This window comes from Pogoniulus pusillus, chromosome 7, assembly GCF_015220805.1.
Source record: "Pogoniulus pusillus isolate bPogPus1 chromosome 7, bPogPus1.pri, whole genome shotgun sequence".
In the NCBI taxonomy this organism is placed as follows: Eukaryota; Metazoa; Chordata; class Aves; order Piciformes; family Lybiidae; genus Pogoniulus; species Pogoniulus pusillus.
Window position 1 is genome coordinate 22,257,889 of NC_087270.1, and position 16,024 is coordinate 22,273,912.

General features: G+C 43.7%; 2 protein-coding genes across 3 annotated transcripts in view; both read right to left on the reverse strand.

Annotated features, from left to right (window-relative positions):
- The window catches only part of APLF (aprataxin and PNKP like factor), a 35,342-nt gene extending 25,307 nt beyond the window's left edge, over positions 1–10,035 (reverse strand). The window contains exon 1 of the mRNA XM_064146197.1: positions 8,347–10,035. The gene's annotated coding sequence lies outside the window, so the exon portion shown is untranslated. The remainder of the gene's footprint in view (positions 1–8,346) is intronic.
- Positions 10,036–11,304: 1,269 nt separating this feature from the next.
- The window catches only part of PLEK (pleckstrin), a 73,796-nt gene continuing 69,076 nt past the window's right edge, over positions 11,305–16,024 (reverse strand). For both annotated transcript variants that reach the window (XM_064146202.1, XM_064146201.1), the window contains 3 exons: positions 15,104–15,187; positions 13,555–13,624; positions 11,305–12,705 (listed from right to left, as the gene is read on the reverse strand). In XM_064146202.1, coding sequence (XP_064002272.1) covers positions 12,566–12,705; positions 13,555–13,624; positions 15,104–15,187 — 294 coding nt within the window. In that variant the 3' untranslated portion in view covers positions 11,305–12,565. The remainder of the gene's footprint in view (positions 12,706–13,554; positions 13,625–15,103; positions 15,188–16,024) is intronic.

Here is a 16,024-nt window from a genome sequence, read left to right on the forward strand (position 1 = left end):
GGGGAAGTGGTGTCAGGTGTTTCCAGGGGAGATTCAAGTTGGATATTGGAACATTTTCTTCACATAAAGGGTTATCAAGCTCCGGAACAGGCTGCCCAGGGAGGTGGTGGAGTCATTGTCCCTAGAAGTGCTTAAGGGATGTGTGTATGTGGTGCTGAAGGGCAGGGTTTAGTGGTAGTGGCTAAGCAGATTATGAGCTCTCTGCAAGCAGTTGAACTTGATGATCTCTAAGGTCTCTTCCAGCCCCAACAGTTCTGTGATTCTGTCATAATTATTTAACCAATGCAGAACATCTGGTGAAAATACCTACTACTGTTTCATCCCCTTTACTGCCAGCTACCCAAGAACAGGTAGTTCTAAAATGCTTTCCAGAACGGTGTCTTACCTGATCCCTTCTCTAGTTCAGAGCATTCAACACATTTCATAGAAACTGAGCCACTTTCCTTAACGTTTCCCCCCCATTAGAACAGGTTTTAAGTTCACAAGCACCAGTATCTTTTCTAAATCACAAGCAGCATATCCAATTGACTCAGCCTTTTTATCAACATTGCATGAAAACATGCAATATTTATACTATTTTTCCCACTTATTCCTCACAGGTGTTAGTTCTAGGATTGATATCCCATTGCACTAGACAGCACTACGGCCACTAAAGTGTAATGTCCACTCATTTCTTGAACAACTCCAGGGATGGTGACTCTGCCACCTCCCTGTGCATCCTATAGCAATGCCTAACCGCTCTTGCAGTGAGGAAATTTTCCACAATATCCAATCCAAATCTCACCTGATACAGTTTCAGGACATTTCTTTTCATCCTACCACCTGATACTAGGGGGAAGAGACCAGCCCACACCTCACTCTGACCTCCTTCCAGGGAGTTGTAAAGACCAATGAGGTCTCTCCTTAGCTTCCTCTTCTCCAGACTAAACAACCCCAGTTCTCTCAGCTGCTTCTCATAAGAACTTGTTCTTTAGACCCTTCTCCAAAAGAGATGATGCTTTACTTGTGGGACAACTCCTATGTTAGCCAAAACGGATGCAGTACCCAAAATTTACTGAAGCTTCTGCTGTCACCCTGCTGCCAAAGTCAGAGTAAAGAGCATTGCCAAGTACAGTGGGTGTAGTACAAGGCTCAACGAGTTGCAAACACTGCTTCCTTTGTTAGTAGCTGTTCTGCTCTAAGATTACTACATCTGGTTAGCTCAAATTAAAGCCAAACCAACAGACCACACCCAAGCACAATGGTGTGGTAGGCTGCCTCACTCCCTGCTCACAGCATCTCTGATTTTAAGAGAGCTGGAAGTACACACAGTTTAGTAACAAAATAACACTAGAAGTACATGCTTGTTGGCTCAAGAGTGACCAGTTTATCATAGGATATGGAAAGCACACATTCATGGCTCTGAGTCACTCAACTTTCTCACCCATCTCCTGTTACCTCCAACTCTGTAACTTCCAGACACTTACCCCTCTTCCTCTTCCTTCCCTGCCCTCCTGGTGTCAGTTCTCTCAGGATACAATTTTGAAATAGAATAACTTAATCTGGTATAAATCCTGAAACAGAGGTGTTTCACTGGACACTTAACTGTAGATTTCCCCTGCCCTCATATGAGCGTAGGAAGCGCCAGCGTTTGTCATGCTCCTGTCTCAGTCTGCATCAGGTGGCCCTGCTCTTTAAATGAAAGGAATGAAGCACATGCTGTGCAATTAAGACCTGGAGAAGCACTAGTGTAGAAGTAGAAACAAAAAACCCCAGCAAGTATTTAAGTACCAGTTTTCAGGAAACCAAACTTTGCTTCCTCACTCTGAGCCCCTCCTTCAAGGGTTTTAATTCCCCCTGGAGATTTCATTACATCAGTTCTGGTCTTCTGTTCTACCCCTCCCTGCCCCTGAACCACCTCCGCAGCCTCTCAGCTCTGCCACAGGGTGGATTAGAAGCCTGATCTAGTTGCAGATGTCCCTGCTGACTGCAACAGGGGTTGGACCTTCCAAGCCAAACCATTCTGAGAGCCTGTGAGGCAAAGCCATGAGTCTGTGTGCTCTCTTCCCTTTAAAGACACCCCAGTAGCATCCATTACTCTCAACAGAGGCACTTCCTCCACAAGCTGGACTGGGCTTATCTCCTTCCCCTCTTGAAATGCCAGCAGCTAGTGCCCAAATGAGTGCTAATACATGTAGGTACCCCTCCTCAGCAGCTGAGGCCACCCACGCAAAGCCCTCTATCACCCCAGGACAGGCACCAGCCATCTTCACACCTAGGTGGCTAGTGAAACCCTTTTTCTGCTCCAGCGCCCAGCTCTCTACACAAGTTTTTGAGGAAGCAGAAAGTTCGACTTTAGCAAACCTTGCTGACCTTGCCACTGCACTCACACACCACTTCTGCCCTCCTCTGCAGAAGGTGTCAGCTGCAGACAGGTGTCTGAGGTGTCCGTTGCCAAGGCATCCCATTAGCCACAGGACCATCCTACTGTTCACCTTCCTGCCTATCCAGCTTTCCTAAGGCACAGAAGTCTTTGGAGAGAGCAAGTGAAGCTTGGCTTGTGCAGCACACAGCAAATGCCCTGCAACCCACACACCCCACCTGAGCAACAAGGACTCAATCCAACCAAGTCTATAGTATGAAAAAAGTTTCCCTGCTGCACAAAACATCCTGAGCTGCTGCATGCAGCTAGACATCAACTAGCACTGAAGCTTTATCTGAGGTGTCCTGAGGTCAGCATTTCTGCATTTCCAAAACCACCTGTGGTGTTAGAACCTTCCTTGCAACTACTCAGTATTGCATTGCTCCATTTTTGGAGAGAGAGAAGCTGGCAGTGCGGCTTTATTTCATCATGGTGCAGGAAGTGGCTTTGGGCCATTAACAGTCAGACTAAATGAAACAGAAAGCACAAGATGGTTAATCACCACAGACTTTCCTTCATCAGATCACTCAAATCTCAAAGCTAATCTTGTCAGGAGAGCCTTTTCTGTTGATAGACTGGCACTAACGTTCCATGACTCCATCCTGGTCACCTCTGGAAGGTACCATGTAACAGATATCTCAACTGAAGGCAGAAGAGTTGAGCTCAGGGCTCAGCTGTTTCAGCTCAGTAGAACCAAAAGAAAGGTAACACAGGCAAGCAAATGAGACTATCTGGGAGGGTGGTGGTGTTATTTTGGTATTTTTTTTGCAAACGTAGTTGCCCAGAGGCATATCAGATTCCCAAGAGCACTCTGACACTTTGGGGTTGTTTTTTAGCATATCACTTGTTCAGAAAAGCCCATCCCCAAAACCATGGCAGAAAACACCTGCTGCATTTAACACTGAGTTGGCAGTAGCTAGGAAGGGGTTGTTGGTGGGATTTGCTTCTCAGGCCTTTGTGCTATGGGTTAGACCCATTTCTACTACTCTGGTTAACAAAAAAAAACCCTGAGCTACAACTGTGGGTAGAAGGAGAAGAGAGGTGACTAACAGCAAGATCAGAGGTCGCTGAGGAACCTACCAATATGAAACCTGGGAGGATAATTCTCTATCATATCACAATTATGCTACAGCCCCTGCTAAATCCTCTGAATCTTCCTGCCTAACACTGCCTTAGCAGCAACTGTGGATTTACAAACCCAAGGGAAACATAAACCAGCCTGCTAAATGCAAATTAGATACAACATTAGCTTTTCTTGAGCCACATTCAAAAACACTGCCAGAGCAGCACATGCTGGTTTTAATTCATAGTCCTTAAAAACCTCATCATGCAAAGGGGCTGCTGCTTGCCAATATGGGAATGTCAACACCACAGGCTGTTCTGGTGCTGACATGCCAGGCACTTCAGACTCTACACAAAGACTCTGCCAGATGCCACAGAACACCACTGCCCATGAGCTAACTTGTTACCCACAGCACTAAATATTGCTCTTAAACACCTCAGTGATCTCAGAATACCAAATACAAAAGACCACAGGATATTACCAGTTACCTACTGGAGGATTCAACTTGGAAATTGAATTGAATGTGTAGGTTGAGCAAGTTTGGAACAGAGGGAAACCTTCAAGGAAACAAACTATCCACCTTAAGCCTTTAATCCTAAGAGGAGAAAGAAAATCTGAGAAAGGCAAAATATTTCTTTGCAGCAGCAGAACCTTACAGCTAATAAATGAAATATGACAATACCCCATAAGAACTTTACTCATCTGTTCAACTGAGGGAATATTTTCAATAGCTTCTGCTATTTTTTTCCATCACAATGCTGAAGAACAAAAGGATTGTACAAATTTAGCTAGGAGATCTTAACACCTAGGTTTTCACAAGATACAGCACACAGCCATTTAACAACATAACCAGTAACAGAAACATGCCTCAAGCTTCATCTAGTGTGGCTGGACCAAACAAATCCACTTTTCCACAAACACAGGCTGGGTGAGGGGTGGCTTGAGAGTGGTCTTGAGGAGAAAGGACTTGGGAATGTCAGTCGATGGAAAACTTGCCATGAGATGGCAATGTGCACTTGCAGCCCAGAAGGCCAACCACAGATCACAGAATTAACCAGGTTGGAAAAGACTTTCCAGATCCTAAGACCAACAGTCTGCAATTGGTTGTTCTAGTACATTTGATGCTCTTAGCCCAGCACTCTAAGAAGAAAGTTCTTAATGTTCTTTTAATATATGACTCTGGGGACATGAGAAGATTAGGATTTTCTTTTTTAAATTAAACTAGTCAATTCTGAGGTCCTTCTCCTCTCCCTTGATCACTCTGGAAACATTTTTTCCCAGCAAGAGTGGGCAGGCATTGGAATGAGCTGGCCAAGAAGGTGGTGGAGTTGCCAGCCTTAGGTGTGTTTAAAAGTCAATTGGATATGGTGCTTGGGAATATGGTTTAAGGTGAACCTTGCAGAGTAGGGTTATCAGTTGGACTTGGTGATCCTGAGTGTCTTTTCCAACATGGATGTTTCTGTGATTAAAAGTCCAGATTTTAGTGAAAGATTCACTGAGGACAAATAAAAAATGTACTAATGTAATTTCCCTCCCTTCCAACTGATGGGAGAAAAAAAAAAATCCATGTGTTTCATCAGCATTTGCCTTTGATTCTTTTCCTCCCACATTCTCAGTTATCTTTCAATGGGATGGAGAGAGTGAAAGGTGTTGCCACCATAAAAAAATGCACAGTCAATGCAGGGAAGGGGACTAGTTTTACTACACCCCACTACACTTGCAATGGTGGCCTTATGAAGTATGGAAAGTGGCATTTTTCACTTTCCATACACATTTTTAGTCTTCCTTCCAAGAAAGTGAAAGAAAAAAAAATATATGAAGCAATCTACGAGGAACAGAAACAAAGTGTGGAGCATGGAAAGCCACAGTTTTGGTTCTAAATGCAAAGCAGGAAGTTCTGCCTTCTAATCCATGAAAAAAACCCACAACACAGCAAACTGCAACACAACAACACAACCCTTATTTTGAAGCCAAATGAGAAGCTCTATTACACAAAAGTAGAAATTTGTTTTCAGTCAGAGATTTTTCCAGGGTCTTTTTTTTTTTTTGGTCCACTTGGCTTGCAGATCACTAAGCTGCCATTTTAAGAGGTAAACCAGCTCCTAAAATACCTTCAAAAGGTGCTGGAGTAACTACATTCAATGAGGTCTTCATACAGCAGATTTGGACTTGAATTATATAATCTTGCCACACATCAGCTCCCTGCCATACTCATTCTGCTGACCAGTCAGGAGCAAGTCTCATTCTCATACTGAAGCTATTCAGTACTATTCATAATGAGCTGGTAAAAGACAATCTCCTCTTTCAGACTTCCACTGAGCAATGGCTGGAGCCAAGTGAGAGCATCACAAAGGTTCCAGATTACTGTGAGGCTCCCTTGAGCCACACGTGGCTGGCAGGCAAAGTCATCTAGAATGGTAGCAGTGCTTTGCTGGTCGGAACACTGCTCCTGTCTTGACCATTCGCTTTTATTATCATCTTTGTGTTTCTCAGTGCACACTACAGAAAAACTGAGGAACCCTGCTCCTAGGTAGCAGAGAAAGACTCCTTACTTTCTACACTGGTCACAAAAAGTAGGACCAAGATTTCCATCCTGTGTCCTAATGTTAGAAGACAAACATCTGACACTCTACACATCAACAGCTGCTCAGGTTACAGGCTAAATAATGTAATTATGCAATCACCTAATGGTATAACCTGGAAGCAACCCTTCAAACCAGAGGCTGTGCAAACAGTGGGGCATTCTATTGTATCCCAGCTTTTGAAAAGATCCTCTTGCATGTGATGGCAAATGGCCTGAGATTGTGCAAAGGAAGGTTGAGGTTGGATATTAGAAAAAAATTCTTCACTGAAAGAGCTGTCAGGTGTTGGAACAGGCTGCCCAGAGAGGTGCAGAGGCACCATCAAAGCTGTTCCAGAAATGGATGGACATGGCCTTCTGGGATGTGGTTTAATGGCTATGGTGGTCTTAAGTTGATGGGTGGACTTGATGATCTGAGAGACCTTTTCCAACCAAAACAATTCTGTGACTCTCTGATACATTCCACTTTTATTTACTTTAGGACAAACTCAGCCTAATCAATTTTAAAATGATTCAAATAGGTAAGCTCAAGACCATGGCACTATTTATTGGCAGCCTAAGAAGGCTGAGTGGCATGCAAAGACATCAAACCCAAGCCCACTTTGAAGAGAGGCAGCTGGTGAGAAGAAAGGGACTAGAGTACTGTCTTGGAGTCTGGTATACCCCAAAATCTCTCTCCCTCTGTGGTTTGAATGAGCGAGGAAAAGGCGTGAAGAACCTGTTTTCCTCCCAACCCTGCAGGCGTGAAGGGGGGGAGCAAGGGGCTCTTTGGGCATGAGGAGTGCCCATGCAGTGCCCATGCAGTGGAATCGGCTGTGCTCTTCACGCCCAGGCAGTGGTAACTCTGCTCTTTGTCTAGGGAGAGTATAAATATTGGGGGACTGCCCTCCTTGGGGTTCCCGCATTGGAGTTCACCCCTGCCTGGTTAGTTCCTGCAGGAAGAGTCCCCTGGCACTGCGAAGGGCAAGCTCCTGAGGGACAGGACCACCCCTGCTTTGGACGGCTTCCCACCATAAGCACCCCCTTCATGCAGCTTGATAGGCCCTAATGAGCCTCTGGACCATCCTTTCTCTCACTCAGCCTGACTCACCTGTGAATAAACTTTTGGCTCAGCCTGATTAATAGTGAGGAATTCTATATTTAGTAGCTTAGCCTTTTCCAACTCCTGACTTCCAAAATAGTCAAATTTACCTATGGTATCCTTGTAAGATCTTCTCAATCTAACCAAATTTGCTAATTACAACTAGATTAATTTCTGTATCTAGTTTTGGGAAAATAAAATAATTCTATTTTTATATATATTCCTGACTCGGCTGCATTAATTCCCTGCCTCCACAACAAGCACACATCCCTCCCTTAGTCAGGAAGAAGCTCAAATAGGAGAGAGAAATTAGAAGCCCAGCTTCAAGTTATCTACTGTGTGCAGAAGTTCACACTAAGTATGATCAAACTGCTACACATCGGTGAGAAGACCACAGCTCACAAGCACTTTTCAGAACACAAACTGAAGGCTCCCACAGAAGCATCAACTACTGACAACCAGCAGAGGACTGTTACCTACTCGTTTTGCCTTTTAAAGCTCCTCTTACAGTCCCCTGCAGTTTTAAAACATATAAATTGAAAGCAAACAAACTAAATCACCAAAACAAGAAATATCCCACACAAACACAAAGCAAACAAACAACACCCAACCAACAAGGAGCAACAAACAACCCACCCCCCAAAAGTACTCCAGCCTACTAAAACCAAACCAGCTCTCACCAAAAAAAACTATCCAAGGGAAGTTTTGGGGATTTTTAGTTATGATGCTAACCAAGCATGAACTCAGAACAAATGGATGCAGATTACAGACAATAAAAAGGAGTTATCTAAGACTCAGTGCAGCAAGTTGTTTAAATACATAATAACTTCTGAAGTATTTCAGAACAAATCAGAGGAGGGGAAAAAAATAAAACTGGTGTTTGTCTTTTGTAATAAAATGAAAGCTAAGACAGAAACAGTATTGCTACCTTGGAGAATCACCTGCAATATTGCACTAACAAACACAAATAAAACCTTTGTCTAAAAGAGGGATTTGACAGTATGCATCAGCTCATACCTCGGAGGTCTTAACTAGGTTCTTTTCCTCCTTATGAAGGAACCTTGATTAAAGATGTCTCAATAAACTATTTTAGTACTAAACCCACATTTTCAATAGACATTCAAGAACTTGTTAAATATTCTTTCAAATAAAAGAAACAATAACACACTGTAACAGACAGCACAAAAATAACTGCATTTAGCAACAAAATAATACCTTACCCTTCAGAGGAAAGCTGCAGCACAGGGAAGGTAAACAGCTCTTTGGAACCAGGGCTAGAGGCTCGTTAAGACAGAACTACTTCCACATGAGGTGCTAATTGGTTTACAAGAAAAAACACCTGTGACTGAAAGCTTATTGGGCAGTTGCAGTCTTGATGGATGTTATTTTTCCTGTGTATGTGTGTGCTTTGCTGCGTTCTGTTTCCTTTCTGTAGAATAAAACCATAGATCTTTTCTTTTTTTTTTCAGTTGGAAAAGACCTCTAAGATCATCACCATCCAAATGTCAGCCTAAAACTACCATGTCCCAAAGTGCCATATCCACGTTTCTTGAACACTTCCAGCGATGGTGACTTCACCACCTTCCTGGGAAACCTATTCCAATGTCTGACCACTGTTTCAGTGAAGACATTTTCCCGACCATTCAATCTAAATCCTGCCTGGCACAGTTTCAGGCCATTTCTTCTCACTCACCTGATAGCTGGGAGAAGAGGCCATTCCTCACCTCACTCCAACCTCCTTTCAGGGAGAGCAATGAGGTCTCCCCTCAGTCCTCTTCTCCTGACTAAACACTCCCAGTTCCCTCAGTTGCTTCTCATGTGACTTGTCCTCTAGACCCTTCACCAGCTTTGTTGCCCTTCTCTGGTCCTGCTCCAGCAACTCAATCAACACTGAACACAGCATTCAAGGTGCAGCCTCACCAGTGTCTTCTAAACCATGGAAGATGAAGCTCCAAGTGTACATGTCTGGTTAATATATGTTCCCCAAAATAACTGTAGTAGGCACACAGTCACTCTTCCAGGGCAGGGGGGGAAACTGATTAGTGTAAGATGTGGGAAGTCAAACAGAAACCTAAGAGCATCTTTATACTAGATTATATCATACAAGTCTTCCAGTAAGCATTATAAATATAGTCCCTTTCCACAAGTGTTTCTTTTGCTGTCCTTAAGCCTATGAAAAAGAACTGATTCATGGTCTAAGTACAAAAAAAGGAACTGATCTTGATGTAGTAATTGCTGAATGTTTAGAAGTGTGATTTAAATAGCTTCAGACTGAAAACAGGCAGAGGAAGCAAGACACATAAAGGCCTACTCTTCTGTTTTTTCTCTTTCAGTGAGTAGTAGTTCCTTACCTTCGAACTGCTGCTGCTTCTCTTGTGCTTCTATTCAGGATACAAGCCTTTTCTCTTCCATGCCTTCTGGCTAACTACAAGTTCATGATAAACTTGTGTTTGACTCCTAATAAAGAAGTCTTTTGGACAAGATCTATTTAGTATCTCTAGAAATGTTAATGATATAAAAACAACCCTTTTTTTTTCTTCTGTAACATCTTTGAAAACTAGCCCCTAACTCTGGTCCCCCCAGTTAGCCCTTGTGAAGTGCTTATCAGAGAGAAACCTCTGTGAAGTGTTGTGTTTGACAGGCAAAATGGACTAGAGAACACTCACTTCGGAATGCAGAGCTAATTGTTGATGTCAAGAAAAGTGTGAAAACCTGATCAAAAGGAAGAACAGTTTGGAGTCGTTCCCAGTACCAATCTCAAGCAAGTGCCAGCATTTACAGCAGGAAATGTAGCTAGGATGATCTTGGGCACACATATCCAACCTTCCCATTTCTGCCAAGAAGTAGAGACACCTACAAACCCTTGTGAACTACCTATGAGGTTAGGTGCCCTATTGATACAGTCTGGTATCAATCAGCACCCCCTACAGAGGAAATACTTTCCGTAGAGCAGCAGCTGCACAAGGAAAAAGGACAAGGTCAAAGACTAGTAAAACCTCTTAGCTTTATGAAAACCAGCAGTGGGATCCCTCTTTTGCCAAGATGAGCAAGTTTCTGTTGTTTGATTGTCTGGGGTGTTGCTCTTGTGGTTTTTTTCTATTTTCCTGTGCCATAAGATATTTTTGGGCTAGAGAGCTCTGAAAGCAAAAATAAACAGCAACCACAAAGCAATTATCAAGAAAGCAGGCTGAGCAAACAGTCTTTCTGTCATGAGTCTCCCTTCCTCAGAATGACTAGCCAGGCTTTGGGGAGCTTGTCAGCTTGTATAGGAGACAGGAAATGCCTGCCAGAAGCTGATTTCCTCTGGATGCCTTAAATATATGTCAGGATGCTGCCTCTGCCAGCCTGCTGCCCCTGTAGGGCTGTGTTTTCTTTCTGATAAACAAAAGACAGAAGCAAAGGACCTTAAAGCTCATTATTTCAGACATAATTAAACAGAACTGAGAAGTTTTAACTCCAGATTATTATTAGACCAAAAAGATCTGAATAAGTATCCTTAAGGATAAGGCACCTTATTAGATATGCCAATAGAACTGCAAGATAAGTTTGCTTGCACTCAGAAACATTGACCTGCAACAGAACACTCTACATAGAGAATCTGAATTAGCTTTCAAGACCCAGTTCAAGATTAAGGCTTGAGTACTGTGTCCAGTTCTGGGCCATCAATTCAAGAGAGATGTTGAGGTGCTGGAATGTGTCCAGAGAAGGGCAACAAAGCTGGTGAAGGGCCTGGAACATAAACCCTATGAGTAGAGGCTGAGGGAGCTGGGGTTGTTTAGCCTGGAGAAGAGGAGGCTCAGGGGGGACCTCATTGCTGTCTACAACTACCTGAAGGGACATTGTAGCCAGGTGGGAGGTGGCCTCTTTTGCCAGGCAACCAGCAACAGAACAAGGGGACACAGTCTCGAGTTGTGCCGGGGTAGGTATAGGCTGGATGTTAGGAAGAAGCTGTTGGCAGAGAGAGTGATTGGCATTGGAATGGGCTGCCCAGGGAGGTGGTGGAGGCACCGTCCCTGGAGGTGTTCAAGAAAAGACTGGATGAGGCACTTGGTGCCATGGTCTAGTTGACTGGATAGGGCTGGGTGTTAGGTTGGACTGGATGATCTTGGAGGTCTCTTCCAACCTGGTTGATTCTATGATTCTAAGTCTGATACATACAGTCAGACACAAATACAAGGATTGATGAAGACTGACCCTGTTGAATAATATTTATTTCACTTATGGCCAGCATATGATTCTATTTTCTCTTACTAAGGCAAAGAAACAAAGACTGAGTATGTTGCTGGAGGCTAAGAAAGAAAAACCTAAACCACTTGAATCAGAAGTTCAAGTAACCACTTTCTCATATAAGATTCTTCATCTGGATGAAGGTGAAAAACAGCAGTACATATCCTAGCAGCTGCTCTGGAAACCTAAATGGAGGGAAACTGTAGTCCTCAAACAGATTTTTGTGAAAAAGATTTAGCAAAGGGCAAAATAAGATGACAAAGAAGCTGAACTGAGAATGTTTCACATGTGAAACACTGTGAGAAGAGACTCTTCCTGCATGGAAGCTCATCTCACCATACTGGTTCTCCCTAGAATCAGGTGACAGAATCGGAGGAAATGACCTGAAATTGTGCTAGGGGAGGCTATTAGGCAAAAATGGTTTACTGAAAGAGTGGTCAGTCATTGGAACAGGCTGCCCAGGAAGGTGGTGGAGTCAGAGCCTCTGGAGGTGTTCAAGAAACCTGGTTACACAGCACTTCAGGACATGGTTTAATGGCTAAGGTATTCTTAGGTTGATGGTTGGACTCAATGATCTTAGAGGTCTTTTCAAACCAAAACAATTCTATGACCACTGTCACCACTTGCTTTCTGCACAGGGTTTCCAGAACACTGAGGATTATACAGGAGTGGATTATGGTTCAAAGCGAGTTGGTTTCTTTCCTTAATTCCATGATGTTCCTTGTGTAGGTGAATGAGGCAGCAGCTGGTGAAGAAGTGTAAGGTTTGGCTCAGGAAAATTGTAGTATCTGAAGATACTGAACCACAACACTGCATGGTAGGTGGTGAGTTGAGGTCCTCAATTCCAGTGAGTGACATGACTGTGTCCTCTGTTAATGGTGAATTCTCATTCAGCTGTAGCAGTAGGGAAGTTATAAGTGTAAGGTACAAGGTACAAACTTCCCAAGGTAGGCCAACTACTTTAAGAAGCACAAACTAATAAGGTATATTCTATGCTATAATTTAGTACAATGGTTAGTAAACTGTTACCATAACACAAGTGGAAAAGATGTTAGTCTGTTAGTGCCCACTTATTACCCACCCTCACCCCTACGCACAAGTCTCAGGATGCCTTTCTGGATGATTTTGTTTCCTCTCAGTGAAATGCTAAATATCCTGTTCTGTTCAGAGCAACTAATTGCAGTTGTCTGTATTCTCACAGTCAGATCATCTTCATTTTCCAGTCCTAGAAACAGCCTGGATTGCTTTGATCCATTCTGTGCGCTCTGCAGGTGAGGCTGCTTGCAAGTAATAGTGGATATCATTTGCTGTGATGATTTCAAAGAGGATGTTCTCCACATCAGGCTTCTTGGCTAGAGGGAAGAAATAACAAAGTCAGCTATGAAAGAATAGAGTCTTGAATTTACAATGTTCCTTCCCTCACACACTGTAAGGAGATTCCTTTCCACATCTGTCTGACCAGAGCTTTGCAAACACACTGCAAGACTGGGTCCATGAGATAGGTCTCTCTCTCAGAGAAACAACCCAAGAATTCTGCATGTTTCACCTTCACAAGTCTCTGTTGGGTTGATCCGAAATACTAAAAGGGTCTGCAATCCTGCAGACAGGCTGTATTCCCTAACCCCTCCCCGAGCCTTGCCAGCTACAAACTCAAGATGCTTAAGTTCATGTCACACCCAGAATCTCTGGTTGTTTTCCTGTCTGCTAGCACAGCCTGCACAGGTGCAGAGAGGCCAACAGACTTCCCTACTGGGTATGACAGTTTGACTGCTCCATAGAAGTGTTGTTCCTTGCTCAACCATTGCTGTTCACCCAACTTGTAGTTTTAGGAGGGAGCAGGATGTGAACAGTAATAATTTGTTGGCATAATCACTTCTAATGTGAAGCTTCTGTTGCACATTCATGAACTAAAATGGGCAAATTCAGCTTCCTTTGTCTAAGGCAAGTTATCCTAACACAGGGATGGTGCCATCCTTCTGGCAAGTCTTCTCTAAACAACTGACAAAACACAATATTGCCTCTTGCTACTTTGACCACAGTAACCTTCTCCAGCAAGAGGGAGCAGCTGCTGGAAGAATTGTTACTGACTCTTTGCACACAGGTTATTTTTGAGTAAAAAAACACTTCTGATTTCAGGCAGATTGAAAGAATGCACAAAAAAAACAAACTTGTTTTACAGCTCATTCAATATGGTTCCTTACAGTCTGGCATATCTTCCACTGCTGTCACCACACAGCCTCTCAAGTGAATTGCTCCCAGTGGTTCTTCTCCCTACCAGGGACATGAAATCAAAATGAAATGCCACACTTCTGAAACTGTTCATGTGTTAATAATATCTGTTTGAAAAAGAGGAGGCTGAGGGGAGACCTCATGGCTGTCTATGCTACCTGAAAGGAGGGTGTGGAGAGGTTGGTGCTGCTCTCTTCTCACATGTAAATAGGGACAGAACAAGAGGGAATGGCCTCAAGCTGTGACTATATATTAGGAAAACTTATTTCCCAGCAGGAGTGGTCAGACCTTGGAATGTACTGCCCAGGGAGGTGGTGGAGTCACCAATTCTGCATGTGTTTAAAAGTCTTTTGCATGTGGTGCTTGGGGATATGCTTTAGGGTGCACCTTGTAGAGTAGGGATATGGGTTGGACTTGGTGATCCTCAGGGGCTTTTCCAGTCTGAATGTTTCTCTGCTGCTGTGTGATCCGAATCCAAATCCAGAAGAGAAATAAAAACATTTGCTGACTTAATATGTCACCAGGGAAGCCAGGGGATCTTCAGCTTGTGTGTGACATGGAGGGTGGGGGTGTGTGGTAAGGGAAAGACCTACAAATAAGTAGGAGATCTGTTTTGGGATCTGTAATTCGGAATCTGCAGAGTATTTGATATGTCCGGAACAAAGACCTAGGAAAAATATAAGCCTGGTGCCAACTATAACTTGGCTTTTGATATCATTACTAGGAATGGAAAAAAAAAAAAGGATTAGTTAAAAAAAGTGGATCTTAAAAGTACTTTTCCCAAGCCACTATACCCTTACTTACAGTTTGGCCTCTTGTGCCAGGACTGTGACAGTCAAAGAACTGATAAAGATGCATTTTTGTTGGCACATTCCAAAGAAGCAACCCCTATAAGCTGACACATCTCAGCCAGCAAGCTGGGAACAGGGAGGTCAGAAACTCCTCAGTGTTGATTCTCCAGTGTGCCATGGCTGCCTCTGCCAGGGGTGACAGGCACAACATAAAGCCCCTGTAACCCACAGCAGCATTGCTCCTGCTGCAGTGCAGGGTGAAATAAAACCTGAACACCAGCTTTGGGAGGCAGGTTCTGCCCATGGCAATACTCCTTCCTTTCTTAGGGCTGGGTTTGATCCATTAGAATTACACAAGAAGTGGAATGCCATGTCTCATCCTGACACAGAAAATCCTCTGTTATAAACTGCAGGAGGACTGCACTGTGTTCCTTTGTGCTTATGACCTAGTTCATTTTGATTAAGGTGAATTCTAACTAATCACAGATAAGAGGAGAGAGCATAGTTCAGTGTTACTGGTCCCCAGGTCTGAGTGACATTCCCCACCCTGACTTGGCAGCCCTAGAAACCATCCTTCCCCATGCTTTTCCAAAGGTTGGCTAGGCCATGTGAGAGCAAACGGCCCCACTGTCCTGCTTGGTCTTCCCTATCACACATTCCCGTGCAAATACTCCAGGTATTTCTACACAGTGTTTGCTTTAAAAATACAAGCAAGCCTAGTGTCTCTTACCCCAGCAGGATCATAGTAGTGAAGATATGCAGGGTCCTCTCTTAAAACAAACTTTCTCACTTTCCAGTTCTTCCTCCGATGTCCCTTAGAAAATTTAAAAGCAGGAATGTTGTGACCTGCTGTGCCTCTCAGCCTGCCCTTGCAGAAAGAGACCTTGAACTACTGGCAAGAACGAGCTGAAGGCCTTTCTTTCCTTGCAAAGACAAGCACCACGGCCACAAAAAAATAAAGGCTTATCTGGCTTGAGCACCTTGAAGAGGATTCACAGATGAGAAGACCAAACAGAAGTGGCACTCCCTCACTCCCTTCCAGTGTGGATGTATATGCCTCATTGCCTGCTTTCAAAGCTGAAACGGTGGATAGGGGAAATCTAGAGCTGCTGAAAGCACACTCAGCAGAAGCACTGACACAGGATCACAGGATGTCAGGGGTTGAAAGGGACAAAGAGATCAAGTCCAACCCCCTTGCCACAGCAGAAGCATACAATCTAGCTCAGGTCACAGAGGAACGCATCCAGACAGGGCTTTAAAGTCTCTGGAGAAGGAGACTCCACAGACTCTCTGGGGAGCCTGTTCCAGTGCTCTGGGACTCACAGTAAAGAAGTTCCCCATTGTGCTGAGGTGGAACCTCCTGTGCACAACTCAGTGAGAGTGACCAAATCCAGACTAACACTGGTGGAAGGCTGTCACGAATCACTTCCTCTCAGTATTTCAAAACCTTAGTTTCTCAATTAGCTACACTGTTTACAAGGAAGCTCTTACTAGCTAGGGAGACAGAGTAAAAGTTGGCATAAAGACATAGATCTAATTTCTTCCATTGCTTTTGGGTAATCTGACTGAGCAAGAGAAATCAAGTTAGCACCACCAAACAGTTCTGAGACTCCCAAGGAACATTTTAAAAGTGGAGGTTTGGACTTAATAT